At 31.9% G+C, this 15,108-nt stretch overlaps 1 protein-coding gene across 1 annotated transcript; it reads left to right on the top strand.

The window, feature by feature from the left end:
* The first annotated feature begins 280 nt into the window (after positions 1-280).
* LOC120135571 lies at positions 281-2,589 on the top strand. Its single transcript, XM_039151841.1, has 3 exons — positions 281-1,227; positions 1,592-1,802; positions 2,001-2,589. Exons 1-3 carry the CDS (start codon positions 454-456, stop codon positions 2,528-2,530), a joined length of 1,515 nt encoding a protein of 504 aa, XP_039007772.1. The 5' UTR covers positions 281-453; the 3' UTR covers positions 2,531-2,589.
* The last annotated feature ends 12,519 nt before the right edge of the window (positions 2,590-15,108 follow it).

Genomic DNA, 15,108 nt, shown 5'->3' with positions numbered 1-15,108 from the left:
ATTTCTTTTAGTTGCTTAAGACAAAACAAACCCGCATTTGAACTTGTATTTTACCTCTCTTGTCGACAACGGTGAGAGATGAAGGGGGACATCAGATCCTCTGCTACATATAAGTTTAAAAAACTGCCATAAGATTGCCCCTACAATTTGCAGTTTTTTTTTTCTGCGTGTAAATCTTAATATTAATAATCTTTTATCGCTAGCTTGCCTCGATAATGTAAATCCTTCAGATTTGAATCAGGAACTCTCCTCATTCCTTCCTTCTTTTTTTTTATCTTATAGTTTATAGCCAACTTGTTTCTCCTTCAAGAAAACCTCTGTGCCTTTTGCTTTTTGCACTGTTCTTTTTTTTATCTGGTTAAAAGTTGAAACCTCATCAACTCTTTCATGGTTCTGAAAACCATAGCTTGTTGACACTTGAGATTCTTCCTTTTTCAAAATCTTGTTTCAGTGATGGCTCAAAAGCATTTGCACGAGTTACTTCAAGAGGATCAAGAGCCATTTGTTTTGAGGAATTTCATTGCTGATAGGCGTTGTCAGCTGAAGAAATCATCACCCAAAACTCATGTTCAAATCAATAAACGAAAACCCATTACTCAAATCTCCAGTTTCCCTTCAAATTTCTGCAAAAGTGCTTGCTTTTTCTCCTTCCACGATGCAACAATAGACCCCAGGAAGTCACCGTTGTTTGAATTCCCTTCACCGGTTAAAAGCCCTTGCAAAAGCCCGGCTACCATCTTTCTTCACGTCCCAACAAGAAGATCGGCTCTTCTTCTTGAAGCTGCTCTCAGGATTCAAAAGCAATCGAAAACCAAGAACAACGGCGGTTCTTCTGGGTTATTTGATTCAATCCTGAAGAGGCTAACTCACCGTAACAAGAACCGGAAGCGTGGAATCGGTAATGATGGAGGTGAAGTTTCGACTGTGGGGAAAAACAACCCAAGACAAAGGAAAAGGTTGTCGGAGATGGAAGAACAAAGTGGTCGGCCGAGCAGTGCTGTTTGGTCTGAAAAATCCATGGATTTGGATACTTCGTGCAGCTGCAGTCATCAATCCGAGGATTTTGAAGAGATTTTCAGTTCCAAAGATGGTTTACAAAGTAATTCAGCTTTTGCTTCCTTTGATGAGCATTTTTGTGAAAGCCCTTTCCATTTCGTGCTTCAAAAAAGCCCTTCTTTTACTCATCGGACACCACTCTTCTCTTCACGAACATCATCCCCAAAGGAGGTCAGTACATTTAATTTAAAAGCACCTTCATTTGGAGCATTTGAGTGAACTCGTGACTCGGATGACTGAATAGTGAGTTATCAGATGTGCGGTAATTCGAGTGTACTCCTGTTTTATTTTTCCAGTAAGCAATTTACTTAAAAGTACAAATATTTTCTAGTTTTTTCTGTTGGATCCCATCATCAGAATCAGACAATTGTTTCACAGTTTTTGATTGGAAAAGTAAGCAACCCAATCAATCAGCAATTCTATGTACAGACAACCCTTTAAAAATCGTGGAAATTTTCAACAAATGCAGTGTCTGATAGTAATGTCTGAAGAATAACATGTCTTAATCAGAGGTGGTTGCATTGGATTATAACAGGACAAGGAAAATTACGAAACAGAGAGTTATCAAAAACTACAAGTAGAAGAGGAGGAAGAAGAAAAAGAACAATGCAGTCCTGTTTCTGTTTTGGACCCTTCATTCGAGGACGACGATAAACATGTGGATGATGATGATGATGATGTTGATGATGATAATGTCCATGAGAACAATGGTTTCGATCTCGAATGCAGCTTTGCAAATATACAAAGTATGCTTTCTTTCTGGATCACTTGAATTCATTTCTGGAACATTTCATCTAGTTAATGAGGTCTTTAATCTTTATCTATATGGATATGTATGGTTTAATTTTAGTTATTATATAGGTAAATAGTTTATATTTGAAGCTTTGTAGGTATAATTTTAGGTACATTGATTTTCATTTCGGTTTTGCTTGTTATGATATCAGGAGCAAAGCAGCAGCTACTGCATAAACTTCGGAGATTTGAGAAACTAGTCAAACTGGATCCAATCGAACTCGAGAAAAGAATGTTAGAGCTTGATGATGATGAAGATGATAACGATGCAATATGGGACCTGGACGAAGAAGACAAACTCGAGAACGAGTCGGTTTCTTCGGATAGTGAAATGAGCATAGATGTCATTATCCAAGAAGTGCTTAAATCAAGCTTCTGCAATGCAGCACATCTCCCAGACGGCATGAAAAGGTTGGTATCAGATCTCGTTGCCAAGGAAGAGACCGACATCGATCGAGAAACAGTGGCTAAAGGGGTATTCAAAAGGCTAGAATCATGGAAAGATGTGAAATCAAACACCATTGACATGATGGTGGAACAAGATTTCAGAAGATCGGAGCCTGATGGTTGGAAAGGAAACCAAGAACAGATTAAGGAAACTGCATCACAGCTGGAATATGCAATCTTTGGATTATTAATGGAAGAATTATCATCAGAACTTGTTTGTTTAACTGGGATTTGATGGGGAAGATTTTTTGAATTAAAAATGAATTTTGTATTCACTTTCTTTCAATTTTTTTTTTGAAAATTAGAGTCCGACTTGCACTGAATTGATAGGCTAATGAGGAAAGGATGTCGGTTAGAATTAGGGGTGTAAACGAGCCGAGTCGAGTTCGAGTATTGCTGAGTACGATTCGACTCAAAAACTTGCGAGCTTAAAATTTTTAAGCTCGACTCGAACTCGAAATCCTGAACTGAAGCTCGTGAGCAGTTCGAAAAGGCTCGAAATGAAAAAAAAAATCTTAAACTTAACTAGATTGATGTTTCAAACTCAAACTCGAACCTGAATTTTAAATACATAAAAGTCTTATTGTATTTTTTTTAAAAATCAATACATAAATGTTAATATTATTAATAATTTATTTTTTAAAAAATAAAATTTTAATATATTATATTTTTGAACTGCTCACGAGCTTTTCGAGTCGAGTATCAAGCAGCTCGATTCGGCTCGTTAAGAATTAGAGTCGATCTCGAGTTCGAGTCGAATTCATTCGATCCGAGTATTTATCGAACTTTGACCGAGTCAATCTCGAGTAGCTCGTGATCTGTCTCGTCTCATTTACAGCCCAATTAGAATAACAATATCATTATGTATGTGAAAATCATGTATCATTGTAATAAAATTTGATTATATTAAAACAATTTAATCCAAAATAAAAAAAATCACAAAGGTACAAACCTGATTCAATGTCTTTTCGTTGTTGCTAATAAAGGATATTCTTTCACAAATTTAAATCTTTGGTCAGTAAGGGAAAATTTATTTCATTCTTTTCATAATTGATCAGTGTTTCTTTCTTCTCATATAAACGACAATATAAGGGCAGCATTACCTGTTAAAATAGTCACATTCTTGTTCTGATAATAGAAAACCAACTTTTTTTTATTGATTGGACAATTCATTTAATTTTTTTTCATTAATCGATTATAGGTAAAATATATAAAAAAATCCTTCATTAATTTGATACTTAGAGGAGTTGAACTTAAAATAAATAAGTAAAAATGAAAAAAAATACTGCCATCAACCTAAGCCTTTGCCGTTAGAACAATGCATAATAAATAGGGTCAAATCGAATCAATCGTTTGTATTTAATAACACGCTTAATGTTTTCCATAAAGAGAATATTGTTTTTCTAGAGGGTTCAAATTCAAGTAATTATGTTAGTAGATTGTATGGGTATTGTTGTATGTTAAACAAAATCTCAATTGTCGATACCGTTTTTCGTTCGGGTGGGGAAAGATCGACTGCAAAAATCCAGAAATCGGGTTCGAGAGTCAGTTACGCGTGGAGAATGATTAACACCCTCACAAGCGCCAAAAAATTGGTATCTAGTTGATTACCTTATATTTAAAATTAAAAATTTTGAGTTCAATCTTTATTTAATTTAAAAATCATTACGGATGCAAAGTTGAAAAATATATTCGTTTATTGAGACCGATAGCATTCGCTCCCAAACGTAAATGCGGGAGATCAACTATTGTGCCTAATAACCAAATATTACCTCGTTTTTAGAAAGTCATGATGCTTTTGTTGAAAAAGATGTTGACCTATTTTGGGAATTACCAGTAGTCACCCCCTGAGTATATTTGCGGGAGATATACCATTAATTCCCTACTAAGTGAACATTGCCTTAGGTTTAAAAAATAATGCAATCAAACAAATTTTTATTTAATCCTAATTAAGCTAAGGTAAATTAAAGGTAAATCAAACAAATTATGAAACTAAAGGAACCTAGAAGCTCAAACCTAAAAATGTAGGATCTAATATTAATCCTATTTGATTTCAATCAATTATTGAATCGAATAATCGAGATGGTCCCTAGAGCATTTAGGTGAGGGCCAACTCGAATTATTCTCTAAATTAAAAGACTAGTTTGAAATCTAACTAAAAAGGGATGCTCTATTTAACCTATTTAATTATGTCAAAATTAAGGCTAATCGAAATTTGGGAACTAAAAGGTCAAGATCTAAAATATCGGGTTCTAAAAGACTTAAAAGCTTAAGGACCTAAATTAATAATTTCTAAGGTCGAGGACTAATTAATAAACCAAAAAACCTAATTATTATCTAAATTATTAAACCTAAAGTATTTTTTTAGAAAAATATTAATTATTAATAAATTTTAAAACTTGAGCAATCGATTCGAGTAATCGGGTATCTTATGTGAAAACTCGACTCGAATTGCTCTCTAATTAAACTAGAGTGTCATCCTAATTTTCTAAGTTCGATTCGAGTGTTAATCTAATTTAAAACTAAATTTAGGAATTTAAACTATGAAACAAAACAATTAATAATAAACTTAATTAAAATAAATAAAAAACAAATAATAAAAAATAGTAAAAAAATAAAATAAAATAAACATAAATAGAAGGACCTAATTGTATAAATATTAAATTACTAAGCTAAAAGGGAATAAATTAAACATATAATGGGGATAAATTGAAACATGTTGAAATTTGAAGACTAAATTGAAATAAAATGAAAATAAACATATTAGGAACTAAAATACAAAACACACTAGAATTAAATGGGCCTAATGGAAAATTTCCAATTTATTTAAGCCTAAAAAGTAATCTGTGAAATTAAAAGGGAAAATTACAAAATCAATCCACATAAATTTTAAAAAACTTAAATAGTCACTACACATGACTAAAATGAAAAAATACGACAAACTTTCAGGGACTAAAAAGAAATTTCACCAAAATAAATAAAAATAGACAAATAAAAGGAAAATTACAGTTTTAAACCCTACAGAACCAAAATGTAAAAACACACTAAAATAATAGGGACCAGAACATGAATAAACAAAAAATACAAAGCATGCACAGCAGAAAGGTGAAATAGCAGTTTTGGTCCTTACAGGGACCAAACTACAAAAACACAAAAAAGGTTTGGGGGTTAAATGCAAATAAACCCAAAAATTTCTCTATATATACCAATAAATCCTTTTTTTTACGCAAAACACAAAAAAGGGGATAAGCTCTCCTCTCTCCCTTCGGTCGACCCACTGTCGGTCGTCGTGCCCCCATCTTCAACTACCGTCCGACTGCCGCACATGGTGGCCTGAAAGCCCAAAATGACCCAAAACTTCCCCCGAGCCTAGATATATTAGTCTTCTAGAGCCTATTTTAGGGCTTAAAATACTCGAAAACACCCTAGAACTACCCTAAAATGGCCTAAAACCTTTTGGCTACCCGAACTCCAACGACCCTCCGACGACCCAGGTAAGAATCCGATTTTACTCCTTTTTTTTTTACTTTGACTGCTGGTTAGCTGGTTTGTTGGTGGATATTAGATTAGGCCCCAAAAAACGAAAAGAAAAGCCCTTATTTTATTTTTATTCGAGACATGCATGTGTTTTTTTAGTAGAAAATAACATAGCAAGAACAAAGTATTCGAATAAAAAATTGAAAAATATTAGCGGGTTTCGAAAATAACATATCAAGAACATAAAAAATAGATTCGAAATTAAATAAAAAACAGTAGAAGATGGGTAACCTTCAAAGTCTCTGTTATTGCTTTTGAATAGAATGTTACAGTATTTTTGGAGGGATTTCCGGGGCGTTTTATAGTTTTTTGTGTGGGTTATATACCCATTCTTACTGAAAATAAAATCATTGATTCTTTGTCTTCTTACTTGTTGTTTGTTGCAGTGGCGTGGAGGGGACTTGGCGTGCATGGAAGATTCGACAGTCATTGAGGTAGAATCGGGGTGGCCTTCGGTTGGGGCAGGAAGAGGTGGAAGCTGGTTGGGTGCAATGGGCGGCTGCTAGCTAGGTTAGGGTTGACTCGGGTCGGGTTTGGTTTGAACTTGATTTGGATATAGTTTTGGGGTTTAGTTTGGCTTGGGCCATTTTGGGTATGTTTTTGGTTTTGGGGTTGTAATGGTGGTGTAACACCCGTAACCCGTATATTTATACCTATACAGATTACGAATGTCACCCGTATTTTCTAAAACTATTTCAAAATTTAAAAGCGATTTAAAATTTATTTTCTTAAAATAGTAAATGATATTATAAAAATATCATATCATATAAAATTACGTTTCGTTATAACAATTTAATTCAAAATATTTTTATTTATGAATAGTGAATAGTGAACAGTGGGGGAATCGATTCACTGTAGCAGGGGAATCGGTACCCCTTTTACAATCTGGAAAATTTGGTTTAAAACGGGATTACTGTTCATGCTACAGTAACTTTCGAAAATTTACATATAAAACTCATAAAAATTAACCTTTCATCACTATAAAAATTCCCAAAAATTTACTCAATAATTAAATTAAACATTTCCAAATTACATGCCACTATCTAAAATCAAATTTCACAATAGGATGTCTTACTGATATTGAAATATACCTCTCGATGCTTGATGTCGTTCTGAACTCTTTATTCTTATTCTTTTCTTTTTACCTACGCGTGAAAATCATCACACGCTAAGTAATATATAGTGCAATACAATTCATGCATGAATTTAGATTTCAAATCCAATGCCATAAAACCATGCTAATAGCATCTTCAATATTTTACCATGATCAATATAATATAAATTTCTTACCTTTTATCCTATAAGCTCATAAGCTTATTTTCCCCAAAATACTTACCATTTAAAATTCCATAAGCTCGTAAGCTTATTTTTTTTCAATATACTTGCCATTATTCCGTAAGCTCATAAGCTTATTTGCATGGTTACTATTATTAACCAATAAAACATAATCCATAGTCAATAAACCGTAGACAATAGCCCAATATAACACCCTGAGGACCCTGTGTATACGAGTAAAATACCTGCACCGTAGTGCTAAACCTGCACTAAGCTTACGCCATAGTGCTAATCCGGACAATACACATAAGGTCGTGCCCACCACCTACACTAAGCTTACGCTATAGTGCTAATCCGGATATAAACCTGCACTTAGTGTCCTTACACACTATAGTGCTAATATAAACCTGCAGCTGCTATACTCTATGGCATGCCAACTATACCCTGTCCCTCAATGACTTACTTGGTCATATAGTCTATTTTATTCAATTCATCCATGGCAAAGTATATTATCAATATTTAACATTGGGCAGTTCATACCCGAAAACATTCATGGTAAAATATCACATTTTTCATAATCAATGCATTTTGATTTTATATAGTGACATTTCAATGTCATGTTAATTTATAAAAACATGGCATAATATCATGCTGATATAAACAAGGTCGACTTATCGCAAGTCTTCCTTATGATGTATAAAACATCCATGTGTAATTTCATGCATGTATTGCACTCACCTTGACACTTTATGTCTTTCAAAATATATGAGCCTAAATATTGTCCACAATATACCCTTTTTATACTTGACTTGCTTCAATTGCAAATCAACCATGATCTGTATAAATCACAAATTTATAATAATAGATATGTTAGTATTGTACTAACATAACCATATCCCAAAATAATTCCACAGCATACTTCAAACTCATTTCCACCAAATAATTCAATACTTATTAATTCCTTTAACATTGGAACCAACTTTTCCCATTTACTCAAAATGGTCTTCACCATTTTACCACTTAAATTCTTAAAACCAAAAATTCCAACATTGAAATTATTTTCATTCAAATGCTTTTACAAAAGCATAAATACATTTAAGTACCCCAACTATGCAATTATTGTACTTAAATCACCAATCATTTCAATCTTCCCAAAATAATCAATTTCACATCTAACACTCATTTCAATTCTCAAACAACAATTTCCAGCATTCAGACAACTCGTACTACCTTTAAAGAATCATTATACTGTATTGATACACACACTGTAATTTAATTCCGTTTTTTCCATTGAAAACTAGACTCGAATACGAATCTATCCATATAAATAACTCCTTCTAATTCATTCTGTACAATTTATGGTGAATTTTCAAAGTTCACCAACAGAATCTGTTTTGTACATAATTCTGCTGTCCGACTTTTCTGACCTTTCCTCAGTTAAAAATTCATATATATTTGTATACAACTTGAAATTGATCCTCGTTTGTTTTAAACAAAACTAGATCCATATATGAACACAATATATAAAAATAACATCCAAATTATATTTTTATATATTTTCTGGTGAATTTTCGAACCTACTGTAATTCCCAAAATCTAAACTATTTTTCTTTAACCTCATCCTTATGTTCTTCATCAATTCATACAACCAATTCTTTAAAATCACTTAACTCTTCAAAACCCTTAAAACACAAGAATCAAAATCCCCTTCATCAACTCAAGATAGATTTGAACATGAAACCCTAGTAATATTCATGTCAAAATGTAGAGAATTGAAAGTAGAATATTTTTCCTAACCACACTTAGTCAAATTCTCAAGAAATAGCTTCAAAATTGAAACTAAAAATGCTTACCTTTCTTCCTTGAATGTGCCGGCCCTTGGAGAAGAAGATGAGCTGAAATTGCTCATCCATGATTGCTTTTTATGATATATTAATCCAACACATGCTTAATAATATATATCATAATGGAATTTTTTTATTCCATTCAATAAGAATTTCCATTATTGCCCTTAATGAATCTCGAAAATCACCATAAAACCAAGCCATCTGATATTACAAAGTCAAATATAATTTAATTTGACTTTGACCTACGAAAATGCCCTGAAATTTTCAAAACTTGCGTTTTAGTCACTAAATTTCACAGTTTCGGTTAAATCTGAAAATTTGCACATTTCCAGACCAAATTTCTCTGATATAAAATATTAAAATAATATTTCCAACCATTTTATAACATTCTTCAAATTTTTGTCAAATTCCAATTCGATCGGAATTTACCGATTTCTTACCAGCTTTAACTCTTTCTTTACTAAATTTCAAATCCAACAATATGATTTCTATAAAACTCCACTCTCAAGAGTAAACCATCTATTTATGGAATAAAATTCTTTTTAGGAAATTATCACTTAATTCCCTAAACGTTTTCCCAAATTTTATACTTTGGCCATCAAACTTCCAAAATTTACATTTTGGTCATTATCTAAATTTTTGGGGTATTACAATTCTCCCCTCCTTAAGAAAATTCATCCTCGAATTTTAAAACTTCCTATGAAAACCATAACTTCTCTTTTATGAGGATTGCACTTTCTATTATAGATTCATAACCCTAATTTAGGGTTGTACGAACTAGTAAGACATAATCTCGTCTCATACAAAAACCTCTTATGTCAACTTCTTGAATTCCAAATTTTTTTTTCTTTACTTTGAGAATTTTGTAAAGATCATGCACATTATTATATTTTGAACTTATTTAATCAAATTCTTCAATCTGATTTAAAAATATCTACACATTTTCATATCGTCCTCTCTATCCCAAGTAACGTCCTCTACATTATGATTTTTCTGAATCACTTTAACTAGAGAAATCATCTTTTTACGCAGTTCTTTGATTTCTCGAGCTAATATCCAAACTGATTTTTTTTAATCAAATCTGGTCGGCTCTTAATTTCCTTTGATGAAATAACATGTGAAAGATCCAATCAATACTTTCTAAGTATCGACACATGAAAAACATTGTGTACTTTGTCCAACTCTGGTTCTCCATTACCTCCATAATAAATGCCAACTGATAATCCATCAGTCTAATTTTTTTTATCTCATAAGATCCAATGAATCTTAAGCTTAGTTCTTCTTTGCCTTTTTGAGCGCACAATATTTTTTTCCAAAATGATACCTTGAGAACTACTTTATCACCTTCATAAAATTCAATCTCTTATCACTTCAAGTCTGCATAAGACTTTTGCCAATTACATATCATCTTGAGATTTTCTTGAATTATCTGTACTTTATCATAAACCTCTTTCAATAAATCTAGGCCAACAAAATTTCAATCTTTTAATTTGAACTCATTCAATGGTGTTCGACATTTTCTCCCATATAAAACTTCATACGGAGTTATCTTGATGCTTAATTTAATAATGTCATTTTAGAAAAATTCTACTAAAAACAATTACTTTTCTTTTCCCATGATTCCTTAGAATCAATCACACATGCTCTCAGCATATCTTTTAATATCTGAATAGATTTTTTTTTAATTTACCATCCGTCTGTGGATTAAAGATCATACTGAAATTAAATCAAATACCCAACACTTTATGCAAATATTTCCAAAGTCTTAAAGTGAACTTTGGATCTCTGTTGGATATAATGGATACTTGTATTCCTTGTAATCGATCTATCTCCTTGATATACAACTCTGTATATTTATCCAATGCATAGTCCATTCACATCGGAATAAAATGTGCCGATTTATTTAACCGGTCACTATCACCCAAATGGAATCCTTTTTATTTGATGTCAAAGATTGTCCAATAACAAAATCCATAGTGACTCTTTACTATTTCCACTTTGGAATAGAAATCAGTTGCAACAATTACGAAAGCACTTTATGCTCAACTTTTACTTGTTGACATGTTAAACATATATCAACTAACTCAATATTGTTTCATTTCATACTTGGCCACCAAAATGACTTTTTACATCCTGATACATTTTTTCCCCACCTGAATGCATAGTCAATGGACTATAATTTGCTTCAGAAAGAATATCTTTCTTCAATTCCTCATTATGAGATGTATCACTATACACCACATACTTTTTGTTCAATTCCAGTTGTACCAACACTGGTGCTTTTGTTAAAATATTCTTTAAAACTGTAAAACACTCTTGACATTTCTCAGTCCAAGAAAATGAAACATCCTTTCTCAAGAGCTTGATAAAAGGAGAAGCAACCATCGAAAAGTTTTTCACAAACCTTCGATAATAACCAAGAAGAGCAACTTCTGATAGCCAAAACTCACACTTTGACATTTTGGCATAAAACTTTTTACTCTTAATTATCTCGAGGACAATACAATATGAACATCATGCTCTATCTTCGTATTCGAGTATACTCGAATGTCATCAATACAACCACCTCAAATTAATCCAAGTAAAATTGAAATACTTGATTCATCAAGTCTATGAATGCTACCTGAGCCTTTTTCAAACCAAACGGCTTTACTACGAACTCGTAGTGTCTATTCCGTTTCTTGAAAACTATCTTTGGAACATCTTCCTCTTTAAAATTTAACCGGTGATATCCCATTCGAATATCAATTTTAGAAACATTATTGCTCCTTTTAAGATGATAAAACAAGTCATCAATCCTCAAAATAGGATATTTGTTTCTGATAGTTACTTTGTTTAACTATCAATAATCTTTTCAATAATCTATGCATAGTTGCATATATCCATTTTTTTATAACCAATACCTGTTTACCCTAAGGTATAAAATATTTAGTCTAATGCATCCTTCATCTATCAATTCTTGCATTAGTTCTTTATTCTCTTAGCTCAATCGAAATCATTCGATATGAACCCATAGATACAAGATTAATGTCTTGGTAACCATCAATATTGAATTCTACCTCTCAATCTGGAGGTAACCCATAATAATAATTCTAAAAAGACTTATGGAAATTCCCAAGTTATGGAAATAGCATATAATCTTACTTCAGATACTTGAGTATCTATCACCTTAGCTAGAAAAGCTATGCATCCTTTTTACATCATCTTAATCGTAACCATTGTTGATATCACATTAGTGATGATTTCACTTTTTCATCAATCATTAAAATTTTTAATTTCTCTGCTCTTTTTTTTTAAAATTAATCGCTTCTTGTGACCATTGACCCAACTTTAATGCAGAGACAACCAACTCATGATCAAAATGATCTTAACTCGGTAATCCCATCGGATTCATCAGAAACATAAGCTCCTGAATCTTTATTGAATCTTTACGATTTGTTCGTTTAACACTTGTATCATGACCGTGACCTATGATCTTCCACTATAATATCACTCGATACCAAGTAGAATTGAATATTTCTACTTTGAAATTCCTTATTTCATTCTTAAGAAAATATTTATAACTTTTCCATCTCCAAGGAAAGTCTTAATGTTCACATCGTTCAATAAGGAAACTTGATAAATTTGTAGCAATATCTTCATAGCAGTTAATGCTAAAATCACACTATCAAACGAATTTACTATTTTTCTTATCATTACGTACTTGACACTTTTCAAGTTCTTGAGAATCCATCTCAATCTAAACAATAATTCATCGTAACATGGAATGTTAGATAATCCATATTCGCATATTTACCTTCACAAGATAACTCTATCCAATTTTATGGACTTGATATATATTCTCAATCCAACTCATAACCATTTGATTCACTAATAACTCAACTTTCTTTAAACTTTTAGCGGAAATCATATTTACCGCTTACTCAATTTCTCTTACTCAAATCATCAATGATTTAAATAATTTAATGCTTAGCTTAAATATTTCTCACTTATTTAAGCTTACTTGAATAAACCTCAAAATCATCACAGATTCAAAAATCTCCTTTGGATCCTTATCCGATTCGACTTTTCTTGTAAGCCATTCAAACTTTTAAATCAATTCTTCCACAAAATGGAGAAAAATCCCTTATAACATCCACCCTTCTAAGGTGTTTTACATAAGTCATGTCGGGTCTCTTTTTGATCGATTTCAATCTCGACTTTCTTTTCAACATTTCGACTTTATTACCTTTGTCTTTAATTTCAACATCTGAACATAGTCAGAATCATCATACATTATTAAAAGTAACTTTACTCCCAATAAACACCATCACAGTATATATACAAATATCAGTAACTTTTGACATCCTAGTGGCATGTATACACTTTTTAACTCAAAAACAACCTCGGTTTAGTCATAGAATCGGCTAAACATGTAGCTCTGATGCCAATAAATGTAACACCCGTAACCTGTATATTTATACCTATACAGGTTACAGATGTCACCCGTATTTTCTAAAACTATTTCAAAATTTAAAAGCGATTTAAAATTTATTTTCTTAAAATAGTAAATGATATTATAAAAATATCATATCATATAAAATTACGTTTCGTTATAACAATTTAATTCAAAATATTTTTATTTATTAATAGTGAATAGCGAACAGTGGGGGAATCGATTCCCTGTAGTAGGGGAATCGGTACCCCTTTTACAATATGGAAAATTTGGTTTAAAACGGGATTACTGTTCATGCTACAGTAACTTTCGAAAATTTACATATAAAACTCATAAAAATTAACCTTTCATCACTATAAAAATTCCCAAAAATTTACTCAATAATTAAATTAAACATTTCCAAATTACATGCCACTATCTAAAATCAAATTTCACAATAGGATGTCTTACTGATATTGAAATATACCTCTCGATGCTTGATGTCGTTCTGAACTCTTTATTCTTATTATTTTCTTTTTACCTACGCGTGAAAATCATCACACGCTAAGTATAAACTTAGTGAGGCAATTAAAATAATATATAGTGCAATACAATTCATGCATGAATTTAGATTTCAAATCCAATGCCATAAAACCATGCTAATAGCATCTTCAATATTTTACCATGATCAATATAATATAAATTTCTTACCTTTTATCCCATAAGCTCATAAGCTTATTTTTACCAAAATACTTACCATTTAAAATTCCATTAGCTCGTAAGCTTTTTTTTTTCAATATACTTGCCATTATTCCGTAAGCTCATAAGCTTATTTGCATGGTTACTATTATTAACCAATAAAACATAATCCATAGTCAATAAACCATAGACAATAGCCCAATATAACACCCTGAGGACCCTGGGTATACGAGTAAAATACCTGCACCGTAGTGCTAAACCTGCACTAAGCTTACGCCATAGTGCTAATCCGGACAATACACATAAGGTCGTGCCCACCACCTACACTAAGCTTACGCTATAGTGCTAATCCGGATATAAACCTGCACTTAGTGTCCTTACACACTATAGTGCTAATATAAACCTGCAGCTGCTATACTCTATGGCATGCCAACTATACCCTGTCCCTCAATGACTTACTTGGGCATATAGTCTATTTTATTCAATTCATCCATGGCAAAGTATATTATCAATATTTAACATTGGGCAGTTCATACCCGAAAATATTCATGGTAAAATATCACATTTTTCATAATCAATGCATTTTGATTTTATACAGTGACATTTCAATGTCATGTCAATTTATAAAAACATGACATAATATCATGCTGATATAAACAAGGTCGACTTATCGCAAGTCTTCCTTATGATGTATAAAACATCCATGTGTAATTTCATGCATGTATTGCACTCACCTTGACACTTTATGTCTTTCAAAATATATGAGCCTAAATATTGTCCACAATATACCCTTTTTATACTTGACTTGCTTCAATTGCAAATCAACCATGATCTGTATAAATCACAAATTTATAATAATACATATGTTAGTATTGTACTAACATAACCATATCCCAAAATAATTCCATAGCATACTTCAAACTCATTTCCACCAAATAATTCAATACTTATTAATTCCTTTAACATTGGAACCCACTTTTCCCATTTACTCAAAATGGTCTTCACCATTTTACCACTTAAATTCTTAAAACCAAAAATTCC

This window comes from Hibiscus syriacus, unplaced genomic scaffold, assembly GCF_006381635.1.
Source record: "Hibiscus syriacus cultivar Baekdansim isolate YM2019G1 unplaced genomic scaffold, ASM638163v2 tig00110610_pilon, whole genome shotgun sequence".
Lineage (NCBI taxonomy): Eukaryota > Viridiplantae > Streptophyta > Magnoliopsida > Malvales > Malvaceae > Hibiscus > Hibiscus syriacus.
This window is presented reverse-complemented; position numbering and strand designations above follow the sequence as displayed.